The sequence below is a fragment of the Taudactylus pleione genome, unplaced genomic scaffold (genome assembly GCF_031769625.1).
Source record: "Taudactylus pleione unplaced genomic scaffold, aTauple2 ptg000258l, whole genome shotgun sequence".
Lineage (NCBI taxonomy): Eukaryota > Metazoa > Chordata > Amphibia > Anura > Myobatrachidae > Taudactylus > Taudactylus pleione.
The window spans coordinates 5,145,638-5,162,778 of record NW_028284660.1 but is presented as its reverse complement, the minus strand read 5'-3'; the positions used below and the strand labels follow the sequence as shown (position 1 = coordinate 5,162,778).

The 17,141-nt window shown below is 44.3% G+C and overlaps 1 protein-coding gene across 1 annotated transcript in view; it reads left to right on the top strand.

Moving 5' to 3' along the window:
* The window catches only part of LOC148514827 (ovostatin-like), a 118,164-nt gene that overhangs the window by 20,164 nt on the left and 80,859 nt on the right, over positions 1 to 17,141 (top strand). Inside the window, exons 9-12 of the mRNA XM_088480955.1 lie at positions 1,321 to 1,450; positions 2,481 to 2,595; positions 6,771 to 6,886; positions 16,296 to 16,454. Coding sequence (XP_088337081.1) covers positions 1,321 to 1,450; positions 2,481 to 2,595; positions 6,771 to 6,886; positions 16,296 to 16,454 — 520 coding nt within the window. The remainder of the gene's footprint in view (positions 1 to 1,320; positions 1,451 to 2,480; positions 2,596 to 6,770; positions 6,887 to 16,295; positions 16,455 to 17,141) is intronic.

The following is a 17,141-nucleotide window of genomic DNA, read 5'->3' as shown; positions in this document are numbered from 1 at the left end:
TTGCTAATTGTTACTTGTGCTCTGTTTATATTTTGGTTACTGTATTGTATTTTAGTGTTCTGTGTTCCCTGTACTGTATGTACGGCGCTGCGGACCACTTGTAGCGCCCTATAAATAAAATGGAATAATAATAAGAAGAATTCAGGTTTAATATATATAATCATCTATGATAAAAATGTGTTCTATTATATACAGTATCAGAAATTCACCCCTTACTACGGAGTCTATTTATTAAGATGATTTATTCCAAAAACCTTTTGAGGATCGGGGGCATTTAGTTATCACTTTATCGTATGTGCTGTCCCTGCTACAGTTTCTGCTTACATTACCCTGAAACTACATCCCTGAATAGCAGTGATAACGCAGGTTCATTGCTATGCAGACTCCAGTCATCAACGTCAACTTGATGATGATTGCTGCTATTGTAATTGAAAGGAGGCAAATACGGTATCATCATTGTTACTGTATATAGAGCCACCATATTACGCAGCGCTGTACAGAAATTACTTGTCATTAACATCAGTCCCTGCCCCTTTGGAGTTCACAGTCTAAGAGGCCTATTTACTAAGCCTTGGATGGAGAAAAAGCGGACGGAGATAAAGTCCCGACTAATCAGCTCCTAACTTTTATTTTTCAAACATAGCCTGTGACATGACAGTTAGGAGCTTATTGGTTGGGACTTTAATTTCCGTTCCCTTTATCTCCATCCAAGGCTTAGTAAATAGACCCCCTAATTCCCTAACATACCGAGAGTTCATTTTTGTCAGAAGCCGCCTGACCTAACAGTGTGTTTTTGGGGCATGGGAGAAAACCCACATAAACAGGGGGATACTAATAGGGATCAGCCCTGTGAGGAAGCAGCGCTTAACACTGTGCCACCATGCTGTCCTTAATTTAAAGATTTATGTCAGGTACTCCTGATTGTATAAATGCAGGGCACAAAGTGTTCCTCCCCAAAAAAAAAATGGCAACCAGCAATGGGCGTCCTGTCAGAGGTAGGTAACCTGCAGTGTGTGGGGTCCCTGTGTCATACTGTCTGCCAACCCTAGCCTGATCAGTGTGGGGCTGAGCTTCTTTGCAATGAAGCACTAATGGGAGTTTGGTGTATAAATAGATAAAATAGCCATTATTTTCCTAAGTGCTACTGGTCCTAGCCAAGGTTTTTGTAGGTGACGGTGAGAAGTCTGAATGGCATAGTATAGGTAATGCACTGCATTTACATACATATTTGTTCTGCCTACAAAATGGCGTCACCCACTGTGTGCAGACAATAAACACACTTTAAATGGTATGCATACTCTTTAACCCATTTTCTTTCAGATACATATATAACAAGCCAGTACCAGGCGATGTCATAACGAGGTGTTGCAGAAGACCCCAATACTCTTATGGTAGAGCGAGCAACTGTTACAAGGGACTGGAAGAAATTTGTTTGGATTCTACTGGAGAGGTGATTATATTAAGGGAAGAAATTCACATTCTATGAGTATGGTTTATATTTACTTGTTGTTTTTTACATTTCCAATTAAACTGGTAAAAATAGATGAACGCTATTCAGAGCAGTCAAAGAAGAACTCCAAACTTTCTCTAAATTATACATTTATCCTCCCTGTCCAAAACATGGAGATAGGGATAGAAGAGCCTTACTATTTGTCTGATCTTAGCCCACTAGTGCCTCTGGAATGGTACCTTGTGAATGTAAGCACTCGGATACTTATTATCCTGAGCGCACTGACTGGAAGATGTCACCACCATCTCCCCATAGATTAAACACCAAAATGAACAGTGAGGTGTCATACTGGACAGAGTAATAGGGGGGAATATATGATGCATAGTGGTGCTCCCGGATATTGGACTTCTACCATTTTGCTGCAGTAGTTAAAGGATCTTGTTCTTAGCTAACGCTATGGGGCCCAGAGGCTTAGGGGACCCCAGAATTAGGTTATATAGTTGAAAATCAATTTCCTGGATTTGCCTGCTAAGCAATCGGGTCCGACCTATAGCCCAGTCTGAATGGGGAGACGTTCTATTTTCAGAGAGAGATTAGTATACTTACCCGACCCCTGTAGGGATACCATCTGGACGTCGCTGTCGGTATTCTGACAGGAGGCATCCAAACAGCCGGCATTACATACCCATTCTGGTTGGGATGTTACATTTTCTTTCATTTACAGCAGCAGGGAACATCACAGTAAGGAAAGCACAATGCTGTGACATGTGTAAGGGTTTTTTGTGTTCAATTTCAAAATCCTAGCAGGAAATCTGAGGGTATAGTGACGCATTTCGCATCATCATGGCTGATTGTGGATATTACAAGTCATCTCAGCTTTCCACTTATATAAATGAGGTGACAGAACCTTTTTGTGGCTTGCAATGTACATGTAATTTACAATATAAGACATACTTTCCTCTTATGCCCAAAAAATACAGAATTGTTACATTGTTAAGGTACAAACTCTCATATTTCTATATCCCTACAGCTGGATGCTAATGGTTTTTACAGCTATATGATGCCCCTGGATATCTTTATACTGCAGTTATCTGGACTTGACAACAGCATTAATTGTGATATCACTGTGAAAGAAAAGGGAACAGGTACTAATATGCACATATGTATTTATGGACAAAAAAATAATTTCACTCTTACCATCTTGTTAGATCTTAACTATGTCACATTTCATGGGGAAATTCCCCTGTATAGAAAAAGGTGGAGCGCTCATATATAACGACAGGAATTCAACAGTGAGTTATTGGCAGCTGACACAAGGGGATATCTGCCTAAAATTCCCCTAAAAAAGGACCAAAATGTAAAAAATACTAGTGTATGCGCCTATAATCACCTGACCATATAAACAAACCAGAAATGTAATATAAATTAAATTTATTGCAATAACAATAGACCTGTTAGAACTGCAGCTCCCCAGGACATAAATTTAAAACGATGCAGTGATATAGTAGACCACTCTTGAAACTGAATAAAAATGGAAATAAAAATAAAAAAACAAATAAAATGAACAAGTTCCTGGGTGGATGATAAAAGTTCCTCTATATGCTGATAACTGGGTATAATGATTCAATATAAGTGGCAAACAATTTTCCCAGTGGAATAAGTTATCCGCATCTCCTTAGACCAAAAGAGGCTACTCGCTGCTGATGTATTGAAGTCCCAAGTGAGCCAGCTTAGCGAGTGGACATATGATAGTAAATAGGAGCCCGGCCAGCAAAAAATTCCACAGGGGCAACAGTCGGCAATAGAAATTCAGCCTACCCGTAACGAGAGGCTCCGAGCTCACATCACCGCTCCTTGCCCCCTGTTGTCTACAGGTGACAGGCATCATCTTGTCCGTGGGATCCACTCTCTGATACTGTGCATACCAGCCCTGAGTCTGGAGACTCTCGTTACGGGTAGGCTGAATTTCTATTGCCGACTGTTGCCCCTGTGGAATTTTTTGCTGGCCGGGCTCCTATTAACTATCATATGTCCACTCGCTTAGCTGGCTCACTTGGGACTTCAATACATCAGCAGCGAGTAGCCTCTTTTGGTCTAAGGAGATGCGGATAGCTTATACCACTGGGAAAATTATATTTTATATATATATTTATATTGAATCATTATACCCAGTTATCAGCATATAGAGGAACTTTTTTCATCCACCCAGGAACTTGTTCATTTTATTTGTTTTTTTATTTCCATTTTTATTCAGTTTCAAGAGTGGTCTACTATATCACTGCATTGTTTTAAATTTATGTCCTGGGGAGCTGCAGTTCAAACAGGTCTATTGTTATTGCAATAAATTTAATTTATATTACATTTCTGGTTTGTTTATATGGTCAGGTGATTATAGGCGCAGACACTAGTGTTTTTTACATTTTGGAAATTCCCCTGTGTCTGTCTAATACTGTAAGTACACAAGCACCACAGAATAAAGTGAACTGAAGGCTTTACTGAGCACACAGGGGAGTGCAAGATGAAGCAGGTTTTAAGTAGGCTAACAAACAGGTAAACTCTGTAGCAGATAGCTCACTGTAACATTAAGTCCATAAATCAGTGAAGTGCAGTACACAGGAAACACTGGGCTGTAGTAGGTAACTCACAGTAGTATAATGTCCATGAATCAGTGAAGTGAAGCACATGGAAAACACTGGGAAATACCAGGTACAGACTTGATGTGCTGGCAAGGAGGGCACTGTGGAGCAGGTTTAAATTAGCAAGTCACAGGTGCAGCCACAGCTGTTAAAGCAATCAGTAACACTAAGGGGCATATTTATTACAATCTGCTTCTCAGAGGGTTGTGATAAATTTGCCCAAATTTGCATTGCAATATTTGAATACATCGCAAGGATCTATCAAATATTGCATCCATGGACATAGCTTGTGAGAAAGCTCTGTCCCTGAGAATCTCTCCTCTACACTTCTCAGGGTATTTTTTGCAAAATACCTCCCTGTGCAATCTTCCGTGTGATCCCCCCTCGCCCCCACAAAGCTAACACTTACCTGCATGCTGCTACACCCAAGGATCGGTGTCCGACCCCAGTTATCTGATAAGTGCTCTAAATTGAGATGCCGGCTGGAAGTTTCACTGCATCCGCTGCCTGGTGTCACAGGAGTCACATTTTGTTTTATAATTATTTTTTTTTACTTTTTATTTTCTTTTGTAATCAGCCTGTGGTCTATTTAGACACACATGGCTGATCACAGGTGCCAGCTCTGAGCTCTGTTCTGGCTGTCAGAGCAGGACTGGAGTAGGAGAAATGGGAGGGAAGCCATAATAACGCCATCTAAAGATAGTATTATTATTATCCCAGGGCTCCTATAGCTTTTTTTACAGTTTCATTTTCATTTCATTTTCTGAATTCTCCTACAAAAGCCCTTTCATACATTTAGGTGATATTAAATAAAACACCTGTTTGCACCATCATTTTAATAAAAAAGATAAATATGCCCCTAAGCCCATAATATGCTGGAAGCAATACCAGGTAAAAGCAGCACTAGTGGTAGGATGTGGTACTGCAATTATGACAAACGACTGTAATTATGTCATATTAATGTACTAGTGTTTTTACTTTTAACATAAACATATACTTTGATGAGAGGAAAAACTCTAGCAGGGAGTGGTACTAAGTATAACAATAACCGCAGGCAGCTAATCAGAATAGAGTTATGTCTCCTCTTCATGCAGGTTTGCTTCCAACAAAGCGAGCTTGTGGATCTTTTAAGATGTGTCAGTCAGGAATGAATACACCTGTGCTCCAGCAAGGAGATGTGTGCTTCTACCTACCCCCCGTGACTGCCTCTACTTGCCCTCTATACCTGCCTCTGCCTGTTCACCATATGTGTCCCCACTTGCACACTCTGCTCACCCCATGTGTGACTTTAATCATCCCCCAAGTGTGCCTCTGTTCATCCACATATGCACTTCATCCTGCTTATCTACCCTCCTTTCCATTTGTGTCTCTTTCCCCCCTTTCTGCCTCCAACTCTCTCATATGTGCCTCTGTCCACCATTCCATGTGTGTATTAATACAGCCCTCATATGTCTCTCTGCCTGCCCCCAATGTGTGCTTCTGCCAACCTTTCCATATGTGCCTTCACCTCTTTCTCATATATGCCTCTGCCCATACACCCCCACGTGTGTCCAAGCTTGCCTTCCCATATGTGTAACCATACAGCCCTCATATGTGTCTCTGCCTGCCCCCAATGTGTGCTTCTGCCAACCTTTCCATATGTGCCTTCACCTCTTTCTCATATATGCCTCTGCCCATACACCCCCACGTGTGTCCAAGCTTGCCTTCCCATATGTGTAACCATACAGCCCTCATATGTGTCTCTGCCTGCCCCCCATGTGTGCTTCTGCCAACCTTTCCATATGTGCTTTCACCCCTTTCTCATATATGCCTCTGCCCATACACCCCCACGTGTGTCCAAGCTCGCCTTCCAATATGTGTAACCATACAGCCCTGATATGTGTCACTGCCTGCCCCCCATGGGTGCTACTGCCAACCTTCCCATATGTGTAAACATGAAGCCTTTATTTGGGTCTGTGCCTTCCTGCCAGGGCTGGCATAAGAAATTGTGTGGTCCAGGACTGACATAATAAGCAAAAACAACCCACCCTACCCCTCCCGTCCCCATCTTCCTTACCTATAAGGTGGTTTCCCTGCAATGGGGAATCTCTGGAAAAACTGATCTTCCCTGGGCAGATGGTGACTTCAATCCGTATTCATGATTCATGTAGGAGATCACATGGCCCAGAAGATGCCTGTTGGCATCATCATATAACAGAGGTTCAATCAGCTAATACAAAGTAACAAAAGTTTTGGTGCAAAATGTGAACTTCCCTGATTACACAATTTTATATACTTAAACTGTACTTAATTATTTGGCATAACATTTGTATCAGTACTATGGTTTCTTTAGAATGTGTGCCTTAATCCTTCAGCCTCATCACCCTGTGTCTCTCCAGCCTCAATCCCTCTTTTTGCTGCCAACTCCTAAACTTTAACATATCATAAACAGATGACTCAAAGCAACACTGTACCTCCATCTGTTCCACACCACAACACACACTGATCCCATTGTTATTATCCTACGCCTTGCATGATGTGGTAACCCATAGCAACCAGACATTATTCACATTGTAGTATGAGTTACACTACATCATGGGGTACTAACTATCTGATTGATTTCCCAATGCTTTTATCATTTATTATAATACTGACTTATACAATGTGTGTAATGTTTTCCCTCTGGGCCTCTCTCTCCTTCCCAGGGATCCTGGATACAAAATCCTGCTATATGTTGGTAACCAGCCAGCCCATTAATATCCAGATTGAATATACCAATTCTAACCAGTATTACAAGCGTGGCCTCGACTTACACTGCTCAGTGAGTAAATACCACACGTTATACCAGTCTGGTCTTCTAATAAGTTACACATATTACAAATTACAATTGCAATGAAAGAAAAGTGATAAACTCTTTGTTATATATGATTTAATTTATAAGACCCCATTTAACAACATATTTTATTACCACAGAATATTTTTTGTAGTATCACAGTGATACTAATGAGTATCCCATTGGTATTCAACATTACTTACCCCTCCGGCTAGGTTCAGCAATCCCCCCCCTCATCGGAGGCACCCTCCGCTCTGTTACTGGCAGCCTACCACTGCCAGAGACATAGAATCTGCACATGACGCTCTCACCTGTCAGGGACCCGGCAGTGCCTGGATAATTTTGCTGAAGCCTGAAAGGTTGTTGCCGGGTCTCTATTACCGGCAATGGGGACTGTATAGCTCTTGCTATCTATAGATGGAGTAAGTGATACAGTGAAAAATAGCGGTAAACTCAGTTTACCACAGTTTGTTAAATATTGAAAGGAGGACATAACCATTTTTGCGAGCGCTAAAGGGGTTATGTCCCGTTAAATCGGGCCCTTAGTATGATGTTTCTTTTGCAAAAAGGACAATTTAGTTGCATCATTGCATGATGTCTTTTCTTTGAGAACAAAGCGATCAGCACATACAGATGAATTCTCATACACATCAGGATAAATTTACTAAGAACCGTGTCTGGTGGAGATTGCAATCTCGGGTGTTTAACCATTTTCACCAACTCGGAAATTTACTGAAGGCAAACTTGGGATAGATTTCTCTATTTAGCCAGAAAATTTCGGGTGAGAATGCAATCTCGGTTCAATACACCATAGGCCAAACTCGCAAGTACTTTCCTTGGAAAATGTACAACTCGGGAATTTATCAAGAATCGTGATTATAATGACGGGTGTAATTTGAGCAAACTTGGTCCTAAATAGAAGGTTTAAATAGACCCCCTGAGCTGCGAGTTTGGCAGAAACTTACACAGATCAGTGTGTTCTGTGTATGTTTCTGCCTGTAATTACAGTCTAAAGGGTTAATGTAAAACAAAAAAAAAAATGATGTAGAGTTCTTCTCCCAAAGCACAACCAGTCCCGGGCTCTTGAGCCAGTCCTGGTTCTAAAAATGCGGGGCAAAAGCGAGTTACGTTCCCCCATATTTACAGTGAACCTACAGGTGTCAGCCCTTTGGCACTTGTGGAACTACAAGTGGCAGCAGGCAGCCAGCACCTGTACTCCCACATGACACACAAGTTTATTACATACCTAACACACTCACACATACAGTACTTACCTTCTGCCAGATGTTCCCGTCCCCTTCTCCATTTATGAATACAATGGTTTACCTGTAAAAATAAATCCAATACTCACCTACCTCCTGGTGTGGGATATGTCCCCTTCTCCAGTAGGCTCCACGGGTCTTCTTAAAACAAAAAAACGAGTACCACGGACCATATCGGACATGTAGAGATGCATCAGTTAACACATACATCTCTTCCGGGTGAATGACAGAGACCGCGTGGTTTCTGTCAGTAGCCGGGCCTGCCAGCCAATCAGAGGCTACTCTACAGTTAGCTGGCGCCGATTGGCTGTGACCCTCCTGGCTGTTTTTTCTAAAAACGTTTTCAATAACACCTGCTGCAGTCCTAAAAATACCTGTCCCATCCATACAGTCCCCCAAAATATCTGTCCCAGTACTTTAGGCACATTTTCCGTCAATTTTTACTTTTTCGCCCCAAAACTGACATTACTTTTTTGGGGGTATTTAATAAATTTTTAAAGTTTATTTTACCATCATCGTCATTAGGGGGGTTGTCCTAAGAGTTTTGAATCAAGTCCCCCTATTTTTAGCCCAAAATAGAGAAACTTTTTCGAGGATCGCGGCTTTTCGCCTCTAATTGAATACGGGCCTCAGTGTTGATAGTCACTAGTTTTCTAGTGCAATATTTGTATTGTACATTGCACATAGCACATACGCTACTAATTGTTCCTCTGGACAGTAATATGATACATGAATGCATAGTGATATGATACATAGATGCACAATGATATGACACATGGATGCACAGTGATATGACACATGGATGCACAGTGATATGACACATGTATACACAGTGATATGACACATAGATGCACAGTGATATGATACATGGATGCACAGTGATATAATACATGTATACACAGTGATATGGCACATGGATGCACAGTAATATGACACATGTATGCACAGTGATATCATACATGGTTGCACAGTGATATGACACATGGATGCACAGTGATATAATACATGTATACACAGTGATATAATACATGTATACACAGTGATATGACACATGGATGCACAGTGATATAATACATGGTTGCACAGTGATATGACACATGGATGCACAGTGATATGACACATGGATGCACAGTGATATGACACATGGATGCACAGTGATATGACACATGGATGCACAGTGATATAATTAGGGGTGTGCACCGGCCACTTTTCGTGTTTTGGTTTTGGATCTGGATCTTTCTTCGTGTTTTGGATGTGGATTGGTTTTGCCAAAACCACCCTTCCGTGTTTTGGGTTCTGGGTTTTGTGTTTTGGATCTGTATTTTTTTGAAAAAAAGCATAAAAACAGCTAAAATCACAGAATTTGTAGGTTTTTCTGCTCCTATGCTATTATTAACCTCAATAACCTTAATTTCCACTCATTTCCAGTCTATTCTGAACACCTCACACCTCACAATAGTGTTTTTATGTCCAAAAGGTTGCACCGAGGTAGCTGGATGACTATGCTAAGCGACACGAGTGGGCGGCACAAACACGTGACCCATCTAGGAGTGACACTGCAGTGGCAGACAGGATGGCAGTTAGAAAAACTAGGCCCCAAACTGTACATAATGCAAAGAAAAAAAAGAGGTGCAAGATGGAATTGTCCTTGGGCCCTCCCATCCACCCTTATGTTGTATAAACAGGACATGCACACTTTAACAAATCAATCATTTCAGAGCCAGGGTCTGCCACACAACTGTGGCTGAAATGATTGGTTCGTTTGGGCCCCCACAAAACAAGCTGGCAATTAATCTGGCCCTGCACAAACTGGCTCTACGGAGGCAAGATGTCATCCTCATCCTCCTCATCCACCGATTCCTCACCCTCTTCAGTGTGTACATCCTCATCCTCACAAAGTATTAACTCGTCCCCACTTGAATCCACCACCACAGGTCCCTCTGTACCTTCTGGAGGCTGGTCTCCCTGAAAGAGCTGATAATTCATTTTGATGAACATGATCTTCTCCACATTCTGTGGAAGCAACCTCCTACGCCTTTCGCTGACAAGGTTCCCGGCTGCACTAAACACTCTTTCGGAGTACACACTGGAGGGGGGGCAACTCAGGTAAAATAGAGCCAGTTTGTACAGGGGCCTCCAAATTGCCTCTTTTTCCTGCCAGTACAGGTATGGACTGTCTGACATGCCTACTTGGATGCTGTCACCGATGTAATCCTCCACCATTCTGTCAATGGTGACAGTATCATATGCAGTGACTGTAGACATGTCAGAAATTGTTGCCAGGTCCTTCAGTCCGGACCAGATGTCCAAACTTGGTCCTGCCTGCCCTGCATCACCGCCAGCGGGTTGCTTAGGATACCGAAGTTTTTTCCTGGCAGCCCCAGTTGCGGGAGAAAATGAAGAAGGAGCCGTTGACGTGTCACGTTCCGCTTCAGCTGACAGTGTGTTCACCAGCAGGTCTTTGCACCACTGCAGGCTTGTGTCGACCGGAAAGAGAGACACCACATAGGCTTTAAACCTAGGATCGAGCACGGTGGCCAAAATGTAGTGGTCTGATTTCAACAGACTGACCACCCTGGAATCCTGGCAAAGCGAATAAAGGGCTTCATCCACAAGTCCCACATGCCGAGCGGAATCGCTCCGTCTTAGCTCCTCCTTCACTTTCTCCAGCTGCTTCTGCAAAAGCCTGATGAGGGGAATGACCTGACTCAAGCTGGCAGTGTCTGAACTGACTTCACGTGTGGCAAGTTCGAAGGGCTGAAGAACCTTGCACAACACGGAAATCATTCTCCACTGCGCTTGAGTCAGGTGCATACCCCCTCCTTTGCCTATGTCATAGGTGGATGTATAGGCTTGTATGGCCTTTTGCTGCTCCTCCATCCTCTGAAGCATATAGAGGGTTGAGTTCCACCGCGTCACAACCTCTTGCTTCAGGTGATGGCGGGGCAGGTTCAAGAGTGTTTGCTGGCGCTCCAGTCTTCGGCACGCAGTCGCTGTATGGCGAAAGTGGCCCGAAATTTTTCGGGCCACCCAAAGCGTCTCCTGCACGCCCCTGTCGCTTTTCAGAAAATTCTGCACCACCAAGTTTATTGTGTGAGCAAAACATGGGACGTGCTGGAATTTGCCCAGATGTAATGCCCGCACAATATTGGTGGCGTTGTCAGATATCACAAATCCCCAGGAGAGTCTAAGTGGGGTAAGCCACTGGGCGATGATTTCCCTCAGTTTCTCTAAGAGGTTGTCGGCGGTGTGCCTCTTACTGAAACCGGTGATACACAGCGTAGCCTGCCTTGTAACGAGCTGGCGTTTCTGAGATGCTGCTACTGGTGACGCTGCTGCTGTTGCTGCGTAAGGTGATACATCTACCCAGTGGGCTGTCACAGTCATATAGTCCTTAGTCTGCCCTGTTCCACTTGTCCACATGTCCGTGGTTAAGTGGACATTGTGTACAACGGCATTTTTCAGGACACTGAGGACACTTTTTCTGACGTTTCTGTACAGTCTCGGTATCGCCTGCCTAGTGAAGTGGAATCTAGACGGGATTTGGAACCGGGGACACACTACCTCCATCAATTGTCTAAATCCCACTGCACTAATGGCGGATACCGGACGCACGTCTAACACCAACATAGCAGTCAAGGCCTCAGTTATACGTTTTGCTTCAGGATGACTGCTGTCGTACTTCATCCTCCTCGCTAAGGACTGTTGGAGGGTCAATTGTTTAGTAAAAGTAGTGGTGTTCCTACTTCCTCTCTGGGATGATGAACGACTCCCAGCAGCAGCAACAGCAGCAGCGGCAGCAGTAGGCGTAGCAATGCAGGATCCTCCGGAGGAATCCCGGATAGGAGAGTCAGTCATGCCAGTGATATGGCCTGCAGGACTACTTCCGATCCTGACTAAGGAGGAAATTGACGAGGAGGGAGTTGATGGTGTGGTTTGCAGGCGCTTGGATACAACAGGACAACGGGATTTAGGTGTCCCTGGACTACTTACGGTCTGAGCCAAAGTTTCTGAACTTGACAGTAACTTTTTATGAACGCGCTGCAGGTGCCGTATAAGGGAGGATGTTCCTAGGTGGTTGACGTCCCTACCCCTACTTATTTCACCTTTACATATGGTACATATGGCAAGACAGTTGTTGTCCGGATTTGGATAGAAATATTGCCAGACCAAAGAGGTGGAATGTTTGGTCTTCTGCCCAGGCATGACCGTGATGGGCTTTTTCATCCCACGGACAACAACTGTCTCCCCCGGAGCCTGATTTAAACAAACCACATCACCATCAGAATCCTCCTCGCCAACTTCCTCCTCAGCGCCAGCTACACCAGTATCCTCATCCTGTTGTACTTCAACAGTGACATCTTCAATTTGCATATCAGCAAGTGGACTGTGGGTGCTCCTTTCAGCACTTGCAGGGGGCGTGCAAATGGTGGAAAGAGCCACCTCTTCCCGTCCAGTGCTGGGAAGGTCAGGCATCGCAACCACCACCACACTTGGACTCTCCTTGGGGATTTGTGATATCTTCTTAGAAAGCACAGTTCTTCGCTGTGCTTTTGCCAGCTTAACTCTTTTGATTTTTTTAGTGGGAGGAGTGCTTCCATCGTCATGTGAAGCTGAACCACTAGTCATGAACATACTAGGGATCGACCTTAGCCGTTCCTTGCCACTCCGTGTCGTAAATGGCATATTGGCAAGTTTACGTTTCTCTTCAGCTGATTTAAATGTCTTTTTCAAGGTCATTTTCCTGAACTTTGCCATTTGGGATTGTATGTGCCCTCTACTATGACATTGGGCATCGGCCTTGGCAGACGACGTTGATGGCATGTTATCGTCTATGTCATGACTAGTGGCAGCAGCTTCAGCACTAGGAGGAAGTGGTTCTTGATCTTTCTCTATTTTATTTTTATCGGAGAAAGTTTGGTCCTCCATTTATGTTATATCGATTTGATATATACGTGCGGCTAAACACAGAAAATAATTTTTTTTTTGGTTTGGACTGGAGTGTACTTTGTGGGTTACAGCACCCTTTAACGGTCAAGCCAGCCGGCCCTTTACTTATGACACAGGCGCACTCTTGGCACTACTTTGTTGATGCACGTGCGGCTACTGCGCACACAATTCACAAACACAGAAAATAATTTTTTTTTGGTTTGGACTGGAGTGTACTTTCGGGGGTTACAGCACCCTTTAACGGTCAAGCCAGCCGGCCCTTTACTTATGACACAGGCGCACGCTTGGCACTACTTTGTTGATGCACGTGCGGCTACTGCGCACACAATTCACAAACACAGAAAATAATTTTTTTTTTGGTTTGGACTGGAGTGTACTTTGGGGGTTACAGCACCCTTTAACGGTCAAGCCAGCCGGCCCTTTACTTATGACACAGGCGCACGCTTGGCACTACTTTGTTGATGCACGTGCGGCTACTGCGCACACAATTCACAAACACAGAAAATAATTTTTTTTTTGGTTTGGACTGGAGTGTACTTTCGGGGGTTACAGCACCCTTAACGGTCAAGCCAGCCGGCCCTTTACTTATGACACAGGCGCACGCTTGGCACTACTTTGTTGATGCACGTGCGGCTACTGCGCACACAATTCACAAACACAGAAAATAATTTTTTTTTTGGTTTGGACTGGAGTGTACTTTCGGGGGTTACAGCACCCTTAACGGTCAAGCCAGCCGGCCCTTTACTTATGACACAGGCGCACGCTTGGCACTACTTTGTTGATGCACGTGCGGCTACTGCGCACACAATTCACAAACACAGAAAATAATTTTTTTTTTGGTTTGGACTGGAGTGTACTTTCGGGGGTTACAGCACCCTTAACGGTCAAGCCAGCCGGCCCTTTACTTATGACACAGGCGCACGTTTGGCACTACTTTGTTGATGCACGTGCGGCTACTGCGCACACAATTCACAAACACAGAAAATAATTTTTTTTTTGGTTTGGACTGGAGTGTACTTTGGGGGTTACAGCACCCTTTAACGGTCAAGCCAGCCGGCCCTTTACTTATGACACAGGCGCACGCTTGGCACTACTTTGTTGATGCACGTGCGGCTACTGCGCACACAATTCACAAACACAGAAAATAATTTTTTTTTTGGTTTGGACTGGAGTGTACTTTTGGGGGTTACAGCACCCTTAACGGTCAAGCCAGCCGGCCCTTTACTTATGACACAGGCGCACGCTTGGCACTACTTTGTTGATGCACGTGCGGCTACTGCGCACACAATTCACAAACACAGAAAATTATTTTTTTTTTGGTTTGGACTGGAGTGTACTTTCGGGGGTTACAGCACCCTTAACGGTCAAGCCAGCCGGCCCTTTACTTATGACACAGGCGCACGCTTGGCACTACTTTGTTGATGCACGTGCGGCTACTGCGCACACAATTCACAAACACAGAAAATAATTTTTTTTTTGGTTTGGACTGGAGTGTACTTTCGGGGGTTACAGCACCCTTAACGGTCAAGCCAGCCGGCCCTTTACTTATGACACAGGCGCACGCTTGGCACTACTTTGTTGATGCACGTGCGGCTACTGCGCACACAATTCACAAACACAGAAAATAATTTTTTTTTGGTTTGGACTGGAGTGTACTTTCGGGGGTTACAGCACCCTTTAACGGTCAAGCCAGCCGGCCCTTTACTTATGACACAGGCGCACGCTTGGCACTACTTTGTTGATGCACGTGCGGCTACTGCGCACACAATTCACAAACACAGAAAATATATTATTTTTTTAGCACTTGGGGGGAGCACCCCTGATGGACAGAGCACCCCCTGGACAACACTACAGCACTCCTTTAGGACTGGGACACTGCACAGGACTTTGGAGTGGACACAGCCCCTATGGAGAACTGACTGCACAACACAGTCCAGCCAGCCCCTATGGACTTTGAAGTAGTGGACACAGCCCCTATTAACAACAGCAGCACAGCACAACACAGCCAGCCCCTATGGACTTTGAAGTAGTGGACAACAGCAGCACTACACTACACTACACTACACAGCCCTAACTCCCACCCTCCCTCTTCACTGTCCACAGCCGAGTGAGAAAATGGCGCCGACGCGGGTACCTTATATAGGATCCAAAACCCGCGAGACTCGGAAGGCGGGATGATGACGTTTTGCCTTGATTTCAGATCCGAGTCAGGCGGGAAAAGTCGAGCCTGACTCGGATCGGACTCGGATCGGGGGGGCTCGGGGGGGTTCGGATTTCAGAAATCCGAACCCGCTCACCCCTAGATATAATACATGGTTGCACAGTGATATGACACATGGATGCACAGTGATATGACACATGGATGCACAGTGATATAATACATGTATACACAGTGATATAATACATGTATACACAGTGATATGACACATGGATGCACAGTAATATGACACATGGATGCACAGTGATATAATACATGTATACACAGTGATATAATACATATATACACAGTGATATGACACATGGTTGCACAGTGATATGACACATGGATGCACAGTGATAGGATACACAGATGCACAGTGATATGATACACAGATGCACAGTGATATGATACACAGATGCACAGTGATATGACACATGGATGCACAGTGATATGATACACAGATGCACAGTGATATGACACACAGATGCACAGTGATATGATACACAGATGCACAGTGATATGATACACAGATGCACAGTGATATGATACACAGATGCACAGTGATATGATACACGGATGCACAGTGATATGACACATGGATGCACAGTGATATGACACATGGATGCACAGTAATATCATACATGGTTACACAGTGATATGACACATGGATGCACAGTGATATGATAAATGGATGCATAGTGATATGACACATGGATCACAGTGATATGACACATGGATGCACAGTGATATGGCACATGGATGCACAGTGATATGACACATGGATCACAGTGATATGACACACAGATGCACAGTGATATGATACACAGATGCACAGTGATATGATACACAGATGCACAGTGATATGATACACAGATGCACAGTGATATGATACACAGATGCACAGTGATGTGATACATAGATGCACAGTGATATGACACAGTAAAGTGTTCCCTGTTCCTGATAACGCAGTGTTTTTGTGTTCCAGGCTAGGCTAACAAATGAGAAAGCAGAACCATTGGGTGGAGAAATACTTACTGTAGAGGTCGATGGAAAGTATATTAAGAACGCTACAACAGATGCCGACGGGAGGGCCGACTGCGGAATTGATACATCATCCTACTTTAAACAGAATATTACTATCCGTGTACGTATACTGTCCATACCTAAGATAACTTTTATCAATCAATGGAATTTCTGCTGTTTAAACAGTCTAATGTCTCTGGTATCTTTATGTAACATTACTGTTGGAATTGATGTGTGCAGGTGTTGATATTGCAGAGTTATATAGGCACACACCAGTGGATGACTCACACTATGAACAGCCCAGTTACTTAACCAGTGGTGATGGTTTATTTAAAGATAGCAGTTACAGCCGTACTCACTGTTACATGTACACTGGTAATCAGGGCTGGTTCTTGGGGTGTTCGACCAGTGCGGTCGAACAGGGGAGCCACCCCATAGAGGGCGCACCCCTCCCCAACATCCTGATTTCATCAGGACAGCAATGTCCCGCTGTTCCACCCGTGGGCAAAAGTGTTCCACGGGTGGTCAAATTGGTAGGTTGGGCACCCCTACCGCCGCAGCTGTGAGGCGGTGCCGGAACCAAGTGTAGCTGAATGGATGCTGCGCAACATCCTTTTAGTCCCGGGAGAGGGCTGGGGGATGCCCAGCTAGTGACATAGTGCTAGGCTTGCCCACAGCCTGATGTTACATGCCACACGGGCACGCCCCCAAATAACGCAACTTAGGAGGTGTGGCCTATGGTAATTAGACCACACACCCTTTTCAGTCGTGCACGGCTAGAAGGGGCTATTACCGAGTCCGGGACAGG